The 15,011-nt window shown below is 41.7% G+C and overlaps 1 protein-coding gene across 1 annotated transcript in view; it reads left to right on the top strand.

The window, feature by feature from the left end:
* Positions 1 to 15,011, top strand: part of VWF (von Willebrand factor) — a 200,989-nt gene that overhangs the window by 52,422 nt on the left and 133,556 nt on the right. Inside the window, exons 7-10 of the mRNA XM_036759070.1 lie at positions 2,093 to 2,309; positions 7,588 to 7,710; positions 8,623 to 8,734; positions 10,188 to 10,234. Coding sequence (XP_036614965.1) covers positions 2,093 to 2,309; positions 7,588 to 7,710; positions 8,623 to 8,734; positions 10,188 to 10,234 — 499 coding nt within the window. The remainder of the gene's footprint in view (positions 1 to 2,092; positions 2,310 to 7,587; positions 7,711 to 8,622; positions 8,735 to 10,187; positions 10,235 to 15,011) is intronic.

Raw genomic sequence — 15,011 nt, 5'->3', positions numbered from 1 at the left:
CACTTCAGAACTTGGCCAGAAGTTCCTTCTTGGACGTGGCGGGGGCCGGGGGGGTGGAACCACTGGAAACCTAAATCAAACAGAGCTCTGATTTGTAGAACCTGTAAACCATCTAGGCCCAGGAGTTTCTATCCTCTAGGATGCTCCACCAATTAAAGAAATTCTTTTGAGTCTTCCTTAGTCTTAGAAACCATGAACTAAGCAAATCTTAAATTGGGCACATTTTTTCTATTTCAGTATAACACAATCCGTTTTAATCTTATTTTTATGTATTCGGGATGCTATAGATATTTAAAAATCCTTGTTTTTCCGATAATTTTAGTCTAGTATGCTAAAATAAGTTAGAGAGATATCAGTTTTCCAAAGAAGGTGATCAAAAGTATATGGAAACCTGGACATGTATATGTATACCTTGCCTGTTCAGTTTCACCTGTTTGCCACCAGGAAAGCAGAGGTCCAAGGTATTCAGCCTGCAATAGCCTGGATCTTGGTTCACAGTGGGGTTCCCCAAGGGATTCCTTACACATTATTTGAGAACATCTGAACAGCTTTTTGCCAAACACTAGTGATAATGGCCATAACTGGTTATCAAAAAGCTATACCTGAATGAATTAGACTCTTACAGATTTCAATCTCTGGGAGATAACTACTTTGTGTCTTCCTCATTAATTTGTGTCTCACTGCTTTTCTACCCTGGGAGACAGATTTACCCTCACCTCTTTTCCCTCTACAAAGTTTAGATGCTCTTGCTTTTCCTAACTCCCTTGGGCTTTAGTGGGTGAATATTTGTTCTCTAACTAGATTTTTGTTCTCCTAGGGCTCTTCTTCAGAAGGTGGTAGTGTTGCTAACCTCCTGTCTCAGGAGGTGGGGGTGGGATCAAGGTGTGGCTCCCTGAAATGGCAGGTTATGCAGAGCCTCAACATCAGACTACTTGGTAGAATTTCCAAGTACAGTAAGCAGAAAGCACAAGAAATCTAAGAGGATGACTGGGAAATACTGTCTTCTGGCTCAAGATAGCATCTGAGAAGAGGGAGATTGGGATGGAATATGCTGATGATTTGAAAGGCACCTTAGAGATCCTCTGGTCCAACCTCTTCGTTTTAGAGATGAGGGAACTGAGGCTTCAGCTAACAAGTGGTAGAGGAGGTTCACAGGGACTAATAAGCAGAGTATATATGGACCACCTCCCTTATGCAAATTGTTAGTATTATATAAACAATACATAAATGGATAATAATGCCTTGCAGAACAGTTGGTGATATGCATTAGCAGGAGTCATTTCTTCACTTGAGAACTCCCTACAAAAATAGATAACTTTACCTACAGCTTTGTTTTTAATTCACTGATGCACTTATTGTGTAACAATCTATATTATATTTATTTATTCAGGTACCTTATCCCCCTCCCAAGCTATGACCTCCCTGAGGTAGGGATTTTGCTTTAAACTGGCTATCTTTTCCAGTGGAAAGTACAATGTTCTATATACATCAGGAGCTTAATGTTTGTTGAACAAACACATGTATTTCAGCAATTTCTAGACAGTGTCCTTGTGGCTAATAACTAATTGTATGTTTAGTTGTCTAGTAATGTGATAACCTCTGTTAACAGTTAATACTGTGATAAAATTCGTTAATAGAGCTACTGTTTTTCTATGACTGATGTCTCTAGTAGCTCACAAGCCTCAGCAGCCTTGGAATTTTACCTTAGGCCCAGGCCACAATAGATATCTATGAGGAAAGATCTACCTACTTGATTATATTCAATGGGAGTTAACCTATCCAGATAATCCCAGGGACAAACCTGCCAGCTGAACAAAACAAAAAAAAATGTGAAGTGGGAGGGAAGGAGGTCGTTTTGGCAGCCCCCTTCATCACTCAGGCTGTCTTGAGTTTATCACCTTTGCAGTGGACAAAAGGGAAGAAATTAGAAAGAGGTAGATTTTGGTTTAGTTTACAGAAACACTTATAATTAGGGCTGTTGAAATGTGTAATGGGCTGCTTGATAGGTAATGATTTCTCTACCACTGGATGAGTTGTACTTCTGGGAGACCAGGAGTCTGTGATTATTAATCCCATAATCTTGTTTCTCTAGGATTTACGAGAACGGTGCCAGACCTTGAAAAGCTCTTCAGTGTTTGCCCAATGCCATCCCCTGGTGGATCCTGAGCCTTTTATTGCCCTTTGTGTAAAAGACTTATGCCACTGTACCCAGGAACAAGGGTGTGCCTGCTCAATCTTCCTGGAATATGCCCGGAATTGTGCCCAGAAGGGAATGGTGTTGAATGATTGGACTCAGGATAGCAAATGCTGTAAGTCAAGGGTGATACATTATGTGGTGTGTTGGTAAATGTTTAACAACTGGCTCTCTGGGAGGGGTTATATTCACAGGACACACTTTAAGATTTAATTTACATTATTAATATCTTCTCCATCACTTTCTTAGGTCACAAAACAATAAGTCAAGTTCTGATTTGTATATGTGTAAAATTCTTTTTTAAATAATATTTTATTTTTTCCCAATTACATGTAAATTTTTTAACATTCACTTAAAAACATTTTCAGTTCCAAATTCTCTCCCTCTTTCACTCCCCTTCCCCCTCCCTGAGATAATAAACAATTTGATATAGGTTATACAAGTGCAATCATGCAAAACATGTTTCCATAATATTCAGGTTGTGAAATAAGATACAGACCAAAAAAAGCCCATGAAAAAATTAAAGTGAAAAATAGTATGCTTCAATCTGCATTTCTGACTCTATCAGTGCTTTCTCTGGAGGTAGATAGCATTTTTCATCTTGAGTCCTTTGGAATTGTCTTGGATCATTGTATTGCTGAGAAGAACCAAGTAACTCACAGTTGATAATCGTGTAATATTGCTGTTATTGTGTATGATATTCTCTTGGTTCTTCTCACTTCACTTTGCATCAGTTCATGTAAGCCTTTCAGGTTTTTCTGAAATCATCCTGGATATGCCAAATGCTGAGGTGTAAATGCTCACCTGGATGTATAGCTTCTTTCCCGTGATCTTTCTTGCTGACTGGCAGGAGCCTTCCTCCTGTGATAACTTGTCATCTGCCCTAGTGAGATAGCTCTTTCTGAGTATTCTCTTGGAATTCTCTGGGAATCTGTTCCCTTGTATCATATCAGTTGGTCAACAAGTATTATTAAGTGCTTTCTGTGTGCCAATCATGGAGATTTAAAAAAAAAAGGCAGAAACAGAAACCCAGCTCTTAAGGAGGCACTTGGTCCCCAGGCAATATAAACAAAGTACATCTCAGATCAATTGGTCCACAAAAGCTGCTAACTTCCTAACCAGAATTCCCCAAAGGTCCCTGCCAACCTTCAGCTCCTACTTCATGGTCATGGCTCTGTTCTTTGTCAGAGGCAGCAGCTCAAATCACGGAACTCATAGAACTTGTGGAAATGAAAAGCCATCCCCCTCCACAGCTGCCTCCATTATAGATTGCTTCTTGTAGTAGGATTCATTCCCTCAGTAATCTATCCTGAGATTTTGCTGAAGTTCTTCACATCTAACCTATGGCTTTTGTTGCAATTCCAGTCTGTTTCTGCCTTGACTGTCCCCAGTGGACAGGAGGATGTAGTAGGTCAAAACTGTCCACGTAATGACTTGAAGACTCATGTTAAGGTCCACTGTCTTCATCAAGGCAGGCTTCTGTTCTCCAGGAGGAAGAGTCTCCATTCCTTTAATCTTTGCACGTAGACCCTATTTTTTTGTTCTTATAATTTACTCATTGAATATCTCATCATTGTAACCATCAAATGGCAAAATAAATTAACTGCCCTTTTGAATAAGGAGCTCTGAACATTATTTTGCAGAATAGCTTGAAGCAGGTAAGGTCCCTGTTCTCTAAGACCTTATATTCTTAGATGGCCATGATCAATGAAGGTAGACCTATAGTGCAGCATAATTAATATGTAAACTGATGGAGTCAACAAGGGCAGGAACAGAAATAGTTATACAATTCATTTTGCTCTTTGTGATTTAGGTCCTTTTTAAAAATCTATAGCCCATTGGTGAGAAAAAGGTGGCTTTCAGCAGCTGCGCTTGCCCTCGGTCCTGAAGTGGGTAGAATTCTTTGAAAGCAGGGAGAAAGAATATACAGGGTGTTCCTAAAGTCTGAACACATAGGCAAAAATGCATATTTTCAAGAAATGAAATGAATGAAATTTTCAACAACAGTTTATTTAATTGGAATATTAACAAATAACATCTTCAATGTGATTTCCATCATTTGCGATGCAAAGGTTGATGCGCTTTGCAAGATTCACGTGACCTCGATGCAATAACTCCACATTGCCTATGTGTCCAGACTTTAGGGACACCCTGTATATTTTGAAGGGTGGGACTGGGGTGGAATTGTGTTCTAAGAAGTGTTATGTGTTACATTTCCCAGCAGGGAACACAAGGCAGCATAGTATGTTGGAAACAGCATTGAGTCTGGAGTCAGAGATCTTGGATTCAAATCCTGTTTCTGATTCTTATAACTAGTGAGACCTTGTCTTAAAAAAGTCTCTCTCACTCAACCTTTCTGGGCCTCAGTTTTGTCATCTGTAAAATGAGGGGATAAGACTAAATCAATTCTTTGGTAGCTCCCAGCCCTTGACCTATGAGCTATCATTTTGGTCATTGTGCTCTCACCATGTGGGTGTAGGGAGGAAGAAGGCAGGGTTCTAACCTGGGAGGAGTTTGCAATTTAATGGGGGTAACAGAAGACAGATTTTCAGAGTATACACTTTGAGAATAGTCCCACAAGAAGATATAAACATTAAGTGTAATGAATTTCAGCTGGGCGAAATGAAAGTGGAGAGAAAAATAGAATGCAGAGAATGATTAGTAACAGGCAGGATTTCTAATCAAAGAAGTTTTTGTGGAGAAGGTGAGTTCTGGATGGAATTTTGAAGGTTGGGCAAAACATAATGAAGAACATTATATGTACTTTACTTGGAAAGAACCCTGGTAGTTGGATTTGGTTGAGGGCTCCATGAGAACCTCTAAGATTGTCTTTTTTAACCCAGAGTGGCTCTGGGTCTAGTACAATCTTGAACATGACATGACTCACAAGCAGATGAGTCTATACTCAATGGGTCTGGTCAAAGGGAACAATGGAAGAGAAGGCATAAAGGTTGGAAGAGAAATTTTCCCGAATAGAGAAGAAGAGGGTAGGGCTATGTGAGTGATATGCTTAGTGGCTGTAGAGCCCATGCAATCACAATCCTTTACTCTACAAGTGGGCTCAGTGAGAGAATGTAAACTAAGGACTTTTAAGCCAAAGGTAGGTTTCTAGCCCTAATATAGTAGGTTCTAGGGAGACATCAATGAGTTTTTACAGAAAAGGTTGTTGTTGTTTGTCCTTTGTTCTTGAAGAGGACCGTGACATCAGGGAGGTGATGCCATGACATGTAAGTGAATTGGATTTAAGTTGAGGGAGGGCTGTGCAAAGTCACCAGCTTCACTTTCTACTCCAGAGTCAGTAGCCAGATATAGATCAGAACAATTGGAGATGGCCCCAGATGCAATGGGAGACCTTGGCCTTTTTAAGTTAAGGTCTTTAAAAGTTTGACTGAGGCAATGTCCAATGAGTGATTAAGGCTAGGTAAGAAATGGGGCAGAGAATGGCCTCTTTTACCTAGTCAAAAAAAAATCAGTAGGGGAGGGGAAGACCTTCAAAAAAAGTTTTTGTGGAAAAGGAGTGATGCAGTGGAACCAATTTAGTGGCAATACTGAGTTACAGCAAATGACAGTTTGTGATAAAGGAGTTGCAACTGGGAGTTAGAGATTACTGGGTCATAATATTTTATGTGATATGGGAGATATGGAGAAAAGGGTGTTCAGCATAGGAAGCAAGCAGCAGAAGGATTTATGGGTTAATTGTTCAGAGAGAGAAGGGTCAAAGATGTTTATGAGCTTGCATAGGGGCCTCATGAAATGGACACGTCACCTGTGAGTCATTAGAGTCTTGTACTGTGTTTACCTTGAAAGCATATCTCAATAAAAACCTTTATATCTCATCTTCCCAGCCAAGGCTTTCACTGGAACATCAGAAGTTGGCTCATTTTGGGGGGTCTCTCTCCAAGTTTTTTTCTAGGAACATCAGAAACTTGTTTATAGCTCTCTCCAAAAGGGCCCTCAGCTCTCTGTTAAGCAGTCAGGGTAACAAGGCATCAATCAGATTAATTTATTCAATAACAACATAGAATGGGCTCACATGAGCCCCCTTGACAGTTAAAAAGTTTAAAAAGTTATTTCATTTCTCAAGAGTATAAGCATTTTCTCTTTTCCGGGACATTAAACAACCCTCCTCTCTGGTGGGTCCATCTTCTTTGTGGACTACATGATGGGCAAAATGGTGGCTCACGTCTCAGTGCAGATGGTTCTCTCTGTCTCTGTCTCTGTTTCTCTCCCTCCCCTCCTCCCTTCCTCCCTTTCTCTCTCTCCCTCTCTCTCTCTCTCTCTCCCACTCTCTCTCTCTCTCTCTCTCTCTCTCTCTCTCTCTCTCTGTCTGTCTTTGTCTCTCTCTGTCTCTGTCTCTCTGTCTCCCTCCCTCCCTTCCTCTCTCTCTCTCTCTCTCTCTCTCTCTCTCTCTCTGTCTTTATCTCTTTATCTGTCTCTCTGTTTCTTTGCCTATCTCCCTCTCTCTCTCTTTGTCTCTCTCTCTGTCTCTGTCTCTCTCTGTCTCTGTGTCTCTCTCTTTCTCTGTCTCTCTCTTTCTCTGTCTCTGTCTGTCTGTCTCTCTCTCCCTCTCTCTCCTTTCCTTCCTCCTCTCTGTCTCCTTTGATGACCCTTGCTATACGCTTCCCTCTAGAATCCACATGGATGTGCATTCCCTAGAGGCCAGTGTGCAGCCTGAAATCTCTATGGCTGTGCTCCTCTCGGCATCTCTCTCTATATATATCTTCCCTTGCTGCGTGTGTGTGTGGGGGAGGGAGGAGACAGTGTCTGTGTGTCCCTTCTCTTTCAGTTTTTACTCCTGTGTGTATAACTCTCCTTATATATCTGTGTATCTTCATTCTCCATACATTGTCTCTAGAGTAATTCAAGAGCTTGTGGTATTCTCTCCCTCAGAAGGATCACACCTTTCTCTAAGACTCTCTTCAGACCTTTAATTCCTTCTGTATTTGTTCCTGGCCAGTTCCCACCTCATTTTAAAGGCTAGTCCCAGAGGCTGAATCAAGTGTGTGAACTTGGTGATGGTAGAATTCAGAGTGCTAACACCTTGGTGATCCTCACTGCTGCTGCCTGGTCTAGGGCATATCAGTAAGGATGTGGGGATCCGGGGAAATTTGCACTTGTTAAGGAAATTCACACCCTCCGTGGGGGATTATGGGCAGGAAGGGGTTTATCTGGTTCTTGTGGACACATCCAAGGTCATGCAGCCACAGAAGCCTATCTCAACAGAGATGGGAAAGTTGAGCGGAGCTGGGACAGGGCGACCATGGGGGGAAATGTTGATCTTTGAGTTATGATAAGTCACTGGAGCCCCACAGACAATAGGAGAAGTCTGGGGCCCACAAGGCTGATATAAAGGCTTTGTGTACGATGTTGCTGATTTAATATTTTGTTTTAAGGGCCAGCATGTCCCATTGGCATGGAGTATAAGGAGTGCGTGTCACCTTGTGCCAGAACCTGTCAGAGCCTACACATCAATGAAGTATGTCAGAACCAATGCATCGATGGCTGTAGCTGTCCTGGTAATAAATTTATCACTTTGTTTATTTACCAGATTCTTTGGCCGAGGTTTTGGTGCTGGGGTGCGAGATGAAGACAACTTGTGTTTGTTCTCCTGTCCCTGAAATCAGAGGCCTTTTATTTTTTAGCTAAAGCCTTTGTACAGTGTGATCAGGATAGCACTGGTACTTTCTTTTAAATTTTGCCGTTGTTGGTGTGGATGAAAGTGCTTCTGTCTAAGACAACAAAGGGGAAATGGTCCAGGCTCCAAAGGTAACTGTGTAGGGAGCATGTGTTTGTGTTTTACTCTTTTGTCTTTTCTAATAGGCAGTGAAACTCGTGGCTGGCATTTGAGCAAAGACTCTTCCAAATAGTTCCGGAGCTAGTCATTTTAGTCTAAGCTGAAAAGTAGCTTTGACCCAGATATAAGGACAGTTGACAATAAGAAAGCATTTTGTTAGTTTGGGGGAAAAGTATCATTTTAAGTTACTGTCAGTGTGTGGTCAGCGACCTTGGTCTTAGGACCTCTAGCTTTGTCCTTGCTTCTGTGGTGTGATCTTGGACAACCTTCCTTTCCTTCTTATGCTTCAGTATCTTTCCATTGCAGGGATAACTGTCCTTGTTCCCTCTGTAGATTCAGATGATGATGTAAGGATGAGCAAGACCGTGTATGCTTCGTGAACTTTTCTTAGAAAGACCCTATAAAAACATAGGATTTGGAAACTACTTCTTAATACCTGTGTTGCCTTGGAAAATTGACTTGACCTACCTAGGGACTCAGTTTTCCCATCTATAAAATGATTGGGTTGGATTAGATGATGTCTAGAGTCCCTAACAGCTTTAACTTCTAAGACTTTCGAAGATTACTACATGTGTCATAATGTACAATATAATTATCTAAGCAGTAAGATGTTGCTGTTTTGTCCTTGAACCAGAGGGGAAGCTGCTTGACAATGGCCTTTGTGTGGAAAGCTCAGAGTGTTCCTGCGTGCATTCTGGGAAACACTATCTGCCTGGCTCCTCCATCTCCCAGGATTGCAACACATGGTAGGTAGATTGGAAGAGCATGGGCTATGAAGATGGTGGCCTTGTAGAGGATGGAAGCTACGTGAGGACAGGGCTACAGCCCCTGGGAGATAAGAGAAGGGGCAGAGTAGGGGACAGGATAGGGAAGAATGAATCCAGTGATGGGTGGTGGGTTAGGAGGACTTAGTTCTAGATGGTGTAGCAATGTATTTATGGAATTGGGAAGGGGACAAATGTGGAGGCAGAAGTGATCTAGTCAGCAGTCTAAGGCTAAATGGGGAATTGGGAAAAAAGCTGATATGCAAACAACAAGCATGGCTTCTTATCTCAGGTCTTTAAAAAATCAAAATCAAAAACAAAAACAAAACAAAAACTTGGTCACCTGAGATGTGTCAGTATCTTAGCAGAATGGTTCTTTTCCCAACCAACCTTGTGCAAGGCAACAGGAAACAATAGAATCCAGTGGAGGAGAAAACCCAAAGTTGTCTCTAGTGAGCCACACCCTGCATGGGCCCTTTTCACACACCATTCACATCACCTTACTCCATTTTTTTTTTATTGAAATCCTGGATGTTTTTTAACCTGACTTTCACTTCTGGATAGCCCTCACGAGGTGACCATTAGCTTCTTCTCGGCTGCCTAGTATTTGTTATGGGACACCCATCTCTCAATAGTTCTGAGAGTTCCTCATTTCCCTGGCTTCTCCCTCTCATCTCTTTAAGAGAGGCCTTCCCCATTACTGTTTCATGTGGATCAGGTGGAAGATTTAGGGATACGAATTCTAGAATCCTAATAATTCCAGAATCATCAGAGATCCCTGCACTTCTTCCCCTGCCAAGGGTCCTTTGGCACTTGGCTATATTTCTGGGACCTTCATTCCTGTGTTTCCTTTCTTGTGTTGCCTTGTAGCCAAGGGTTTTCCCTCTTGTGATATGGGGCTTCCCAGAAGTCTTAGTGCAGTTTTAGCTTGAATAGCTTAAAACTATACTAAGACTTTTGGTTCACCCTGTATTTCAGAGATTCCCTTGATTTTCTAAAGCCCTACACTCTTGTTCCTTTCGCCTAACGTTTCCTCTGGGGCCTGCTCCTCGATGAATCAATTTTTGTCAGTCAGTCAATAAGTATTTATGTTAAGAGCTTGCTATATTTTAGGCACTGAGCTAGGTGCTTGGAAAAGGACAGCAATGAATTCATCCCTGCCTTTAAGGAGCTTATGTTTATTGGGGAAACACCATGAACCCATATACATAAATACAAATTATATGCAAGGTAATTTTGGGGGGCATGGAGGGTAGGCCACTGGCAGCTATGGGAACCAAGAAAGGTCTTATGTAGGGGAACCTCTCTTGACTATTTCCTAGTACTTTCTCATAGCAGTCTTAATTGGGAGTGAGGCATTAATTATGAGACTGGAATTCACCTGTTTACTCTTGTACTTAAAATATGTGTGTGTTTTGTTTTCCCTCCCTGACAGCATTTGCCGGAACAGCCTATGGGTCTGTAGTAATGAAGATTGCCCTGGTAGGTCTTGTATGCCTTCAATCCTATTTCTTTCTGAATTGGAGAATAGAGTTGTCTCATGTTATAGCAGCTAGGTGGCAAAGTGGATAGAGTGCTGGTCCTGGAGTCAGGAAGACTCATCTTCCTGAGTTCAAATCTGGCCTTGGACACATACTAGCTGTGTGACCCTGGACAAGTCACTTAACTATGTTTGCCTCTGTTTCCTCATCTATAAAATGAGTTGGAGAAGGAAATGGCAAACCATTCCAGGATCTTTGTCAAGAAAATCCCAAATAGAGAGTGAACAGTAACCTGTTACAGCTACAGGTTATGCATAGAGAAGATATTGCCTCTTTTTATTGGTTAGGTGCTGCAGTAACTTAGCTTTTAGAAGCCTACAAGGCTAAATGCTTCTGCCCAGTTGAGGGTATATGTTCTAGCAGCCAGGGATAGAGATGGGAAGAGAGAAGGAAAGGAGTGGGGCTGTAGAGATTAAAAGAGAAAAATGCAATTGGACTCCATTTGGCTTTTTGTTGTATTCCACTGGACAAATAGAATCCTTCCAAAAAACTGGGGTGCTTTAGGGATTAAAAGAGAGAGAATACAGTTGGGTTTTTGTCTTAGATGTCTCTTCCATTGCTTGCTTGCCTAGAGGAATATTTTTGGATGGAGTTGTAGGGACTTATAACAATCAGGGCTGATGGAGCCAACGGGAAGTGCATTTTTTAAAGCATACATGCTGGACTTGGAGGGATGAGGGACCTTGTGGGATCTTGTCCTTAAAGTAGACAGGAGAATCTTCTAAATATCTAGGCAAAAAAAAATCCATGGCTAAAGACTTTCAGAAACCGCAGCACCAAGCAATCTCACTTGGAAAGTTTGACATTAGTGGTGGTTACCCTATGGGCAACAGGATGTAGTGGATAGAGCACTGACCTCAAAGTCAGTAAGGCCTGGGTTTGAGTCCTGGCTCTGACATGCGGTGACTCTGTGACCCTAAGCAAGTCACTTAGCTTCTCAGTGGCCTTCTAGGCAGTTCTCTAAGACTATACATGTTGCAAAAATGATTCATAGAGGGGGTATAAAACTAAAGAAACTCTAGTGTAAGGGTTAGGGAGAGGAAGGTGGAGTAGAGAGGAGGTGGGGCTATAGGAGAAGTTGGCTTGGCGTACAGGTGTCTTCATGCAAGGGCACGTTGATACATCTGGTCTTGGGCAAAATTGTGCCAGGTAAGACTTGAATGTAATTCTCGACTCTTTTTGTACCTCCTATTTTTCTTCATCCCCAAACAAAAAAAAAAATATCCTCAGGAAAAGATTTATAAATGAATTCACCCCAAGGTGTGAATGATTAATTTGGTTTAATAAAATCTCCCCTCCCAGGGAGATTTGTATTTTAACAGGGTATACAGTCATAAGCCAAAGGAATACACTTCTAACTGTAGAGTTTCAAGTGTCAGCTTAGAGATGAGGGAGGGTTTTTTCATATGGGAAAAGCTTCAGTTGTTTTTCAGTCATGTTCAACTTTTCATGACCCTATTTGGGGTTTTCTTGGCCAAGATACTGGAGTTGTTTGCCATTTCCTTCTCCAGCCCATTTTACAGATGAGGAACTGAGGCAAGTAGAATTAAGTGACTTGCCCAGGGTCACACATCTAGTAAGTGTTTGAGACCAGATTTGAACTCAGGAAGATGAGTCTTCCTGCCTCTAGGCTGGGCACTCTATCCACTGCCCTGCTAGATGCCTTGGGGGCTTTCTAGTATCCCTGAATTAACTTCATTGCATTTGATATATGCAGTACTAAGAGAAATTAATGTACCCAGATATAGCTGGACTGATAGTAGTAATATCAGTGTACATTTATATTGTGCTTTAAGTTTTACAAGTATCTTTCCCCACAACAGTTCAGTAAAGTAAGCAGTGCAGAAATCATCCCAATTTTACAGATGAGGAAACTATCCTAGAGAAGTAAATTGATGTGCTCTAGGTCACATCCATTTTTAAGATTTTTATTTTATTTTTTTTAAGTGTTAGAATTAGGAGAAAGAGCTTGAAGTCACAGCAGAAAGGAAGGAAGAGAATGTGACAGGGACAGTGGAACTTGGTAGGAGAAGCCCTGAAGAGACTATCAGGGTTTGGGCTCATCCAGAGCTCTGTAAAGTCGGGGGAGGGAATTCTGAGTACTTGTCTCAAAGGTCTCAAACTTTCCTAGTACAGAGGGGACCTCTTTAGGCAAAGTGGAAACTCCCTTTTTTTTTCCAGAGCAATTTCCAATGTGTTCTAACATCTCCCTTTAATTACATGTGATTCAACCTCTGTCTAATCCTAGCAGCATTTCCCGCAATTGGACACCCAAACTCTCCTTTTAGAATGGTAGAACTTAGAATAAAAGGGACCTGGAAGATTCATAGGATAATAAGATTGTATATTTTGAACTAAAAATGAGTAAACTGAAACACAGAGAAGTGTCACATTTGTCAAGGACCTTGTAGATGCCAGGCACTGGCATGACACGCACAAGGTAAAACTCTGCCGAGTTAGTGGTGATGTCAGGACTCAATCCCACATATCCCAACTCTCAGTTCTTCCAATGACTACGTCGTCTCTTAGACGAGGGAACTGAACAATATCTCTGAACTCCAGAACAAAATTCGTTCCTTGAGGACTTCTCCAAAACGCCAATGGCTTAAGTTCCAAGGTATTTGAGACTGTGTGTAGTTTCTGACTTATCACCTGACTGCATATGCAATTCATCTTTGCTGTTGTTCAGTTGTGTCTGACTCTTCATGACCCCATTGGGGATTTTCTTGGCAAAGATACTGGAGTGGCTTGCCATTTCCTTCTCCAGCACATTTTAACAGATGAGGAAACTGAGGTAAACAGGGTGAAGTGACTTGCCCAGAGTCACACAGCTAGTAAGTGTCTGAGGTCAGATTTGAACTCAGATCTTTCTGACTCCAGACCCGGTACTCCATCCACTGTACCACCTAGCCACCCCCAATTCATCTTAGTCCTTTTTGATTCTTCAGATTTAATGATCGTCTTCCCTTAAGCCTAAGGCATTTTTAAAAAAAAATAGATGTTTCTTTTAATGAAAACATCTATACCTCTAGGCTTGGTGGCAACTATGAACATCTACATGTATTCTTATACTCCTGGGATCTAAATGTCATCAGGGTGGTCCTTAAAGAAATGAGGTAAAGGTCCATAAAGCACTTTAGAGGCCTCCCATCCATTGTCTCTTGGTGTTTATTTCACAAAAATGTCTGTCATAGGGAAGTAAGTAAATTTGTGAGAGCAGACACTGATATTTTCTTAGTTGGATTATATGGAAAACAAAAGGATTGGATGGTTTGGACAAAAACTAAATTAGCTCAAATAAGCGAGCATTGCATTAGAGACTTGGGAGCAAAAACCAGGGACCTTAAATATGTATGCTCAGAATGAAAACCTCACTTTTCTATGGCGCTACACATCTTGCAAATGTTTTCTTCTTAATCATGCAATTTAGTCATGTAATTTAATCAGTCAATCAGTCAGCTGGCATTTATTAAGGGCCTCCTATGCTCCAGGCACCGTGCTAAGTACTGGGGAGACAAAGAAAGGCAACAGACCTCCCCTGTTCTCAAGTAGCCCACAGTCTAATGGGGGTAGACAACATGCAACAGTTATGTACTAACAAGGATAAATTGGGGTACTCTCAGAGAGAAGGCTTTATAATGAAAGAGAACCAGCAAAGGCTTGGTATAATTGGTGTAATGGATAGAGCACTGGGGCTGAGTCAGGGAGAAGTGAGTTCAAATCCAACCACAGAGCTTATTTACTCTGTGACCCTGGGAAAGTCACTTAGCCTCTGTTTGCCTCAGTTTCCTCATCTGTAAAATGAGCTGGAGAAGGAAATGGCCGAGAAAAACCCAAATGGGGTCATGAAGAATTGGACACATCTGAAAAAAATGTAGAGATAATAGCACCTGTCTCTCAGGGTTCAAATGAAATAATTGTAAAGTGCTTAGCACAGTGCCTGGAACATAGAAAGTGCTATGTAAATGTTAGCTATACTACTACTACTACTACTACTACTACTACTACTACTACTACTACTACTGCCACTACTACAAATTTAATGTATGAGAAAGGCCCAGAGAGGATAAGTGATTTGTCTATGGCCACACAGTTGGTGAATGACAGCTGGGACGTGAACTCAGATAGCTCATGCTCACATGCCATCATGGCCTAATAAAGAGAGTCCTGGACTTAAGAGTCCAAAGGAGGGTCTTTACATCCTAGTTGTTCTGGGAACTAGCTCTATGAATTTAATTAGGCAAAACACTTCACCTTCACTTTATTATCTGTAAAATGGGGGTAAAAATACCAATACTACCTTCCTCAAAGGACTGTTCTGAGAACACTTCATAAACCTTAAGATACTGTAGAAACGAGAGGCTTTCATCCATCAGGTAAGGACCCTCTTTTCCCCTCCTAGCACCTTTTTATTCACCAGATTTTGGTGTGCCCAGGATTACTGGGGGATGATTCTCCGTGACCCTTCCCTTCATTCCCCATGGCTCCTTGGCAGCTCCTAGGCTGCCGTAACAGCCCCTGCCGCTGCCTGTTTGGGAAGAGGATGGGTGTTAGCCTGGCAGAATCTCTACCATTATAACCGATCCTGATCTACAGTGGAACAGAGGGCAGCCGTCAGTGACAGATCGAGACATAACATCTGAATTACCAGGGGTTCTCTGGTTTCCTGCAGTTCCAGCTTCTTCCACGGATTGTTTGAATGAGATAAGCTAAACACA

Source organism: Trichosurus vulpecula, chromosome 5 (genome assembly GCF_011100635.1).
Source record: "Trichosurus vulpecula isolate mTriVul1 chromosome 5, mTriVul1.pri, whole genome shotgun sequence".
Classification (NCBI taxonomy): Eukaryota; Metazoa; Chordata; class Mammalia; order Diprotodontia; family Phalangeridae; genus Trichosurus; species Trichosurus vulpecula.
This window is presented reverse-complemented; position numbering and strand designations above follow the sequence as displayed.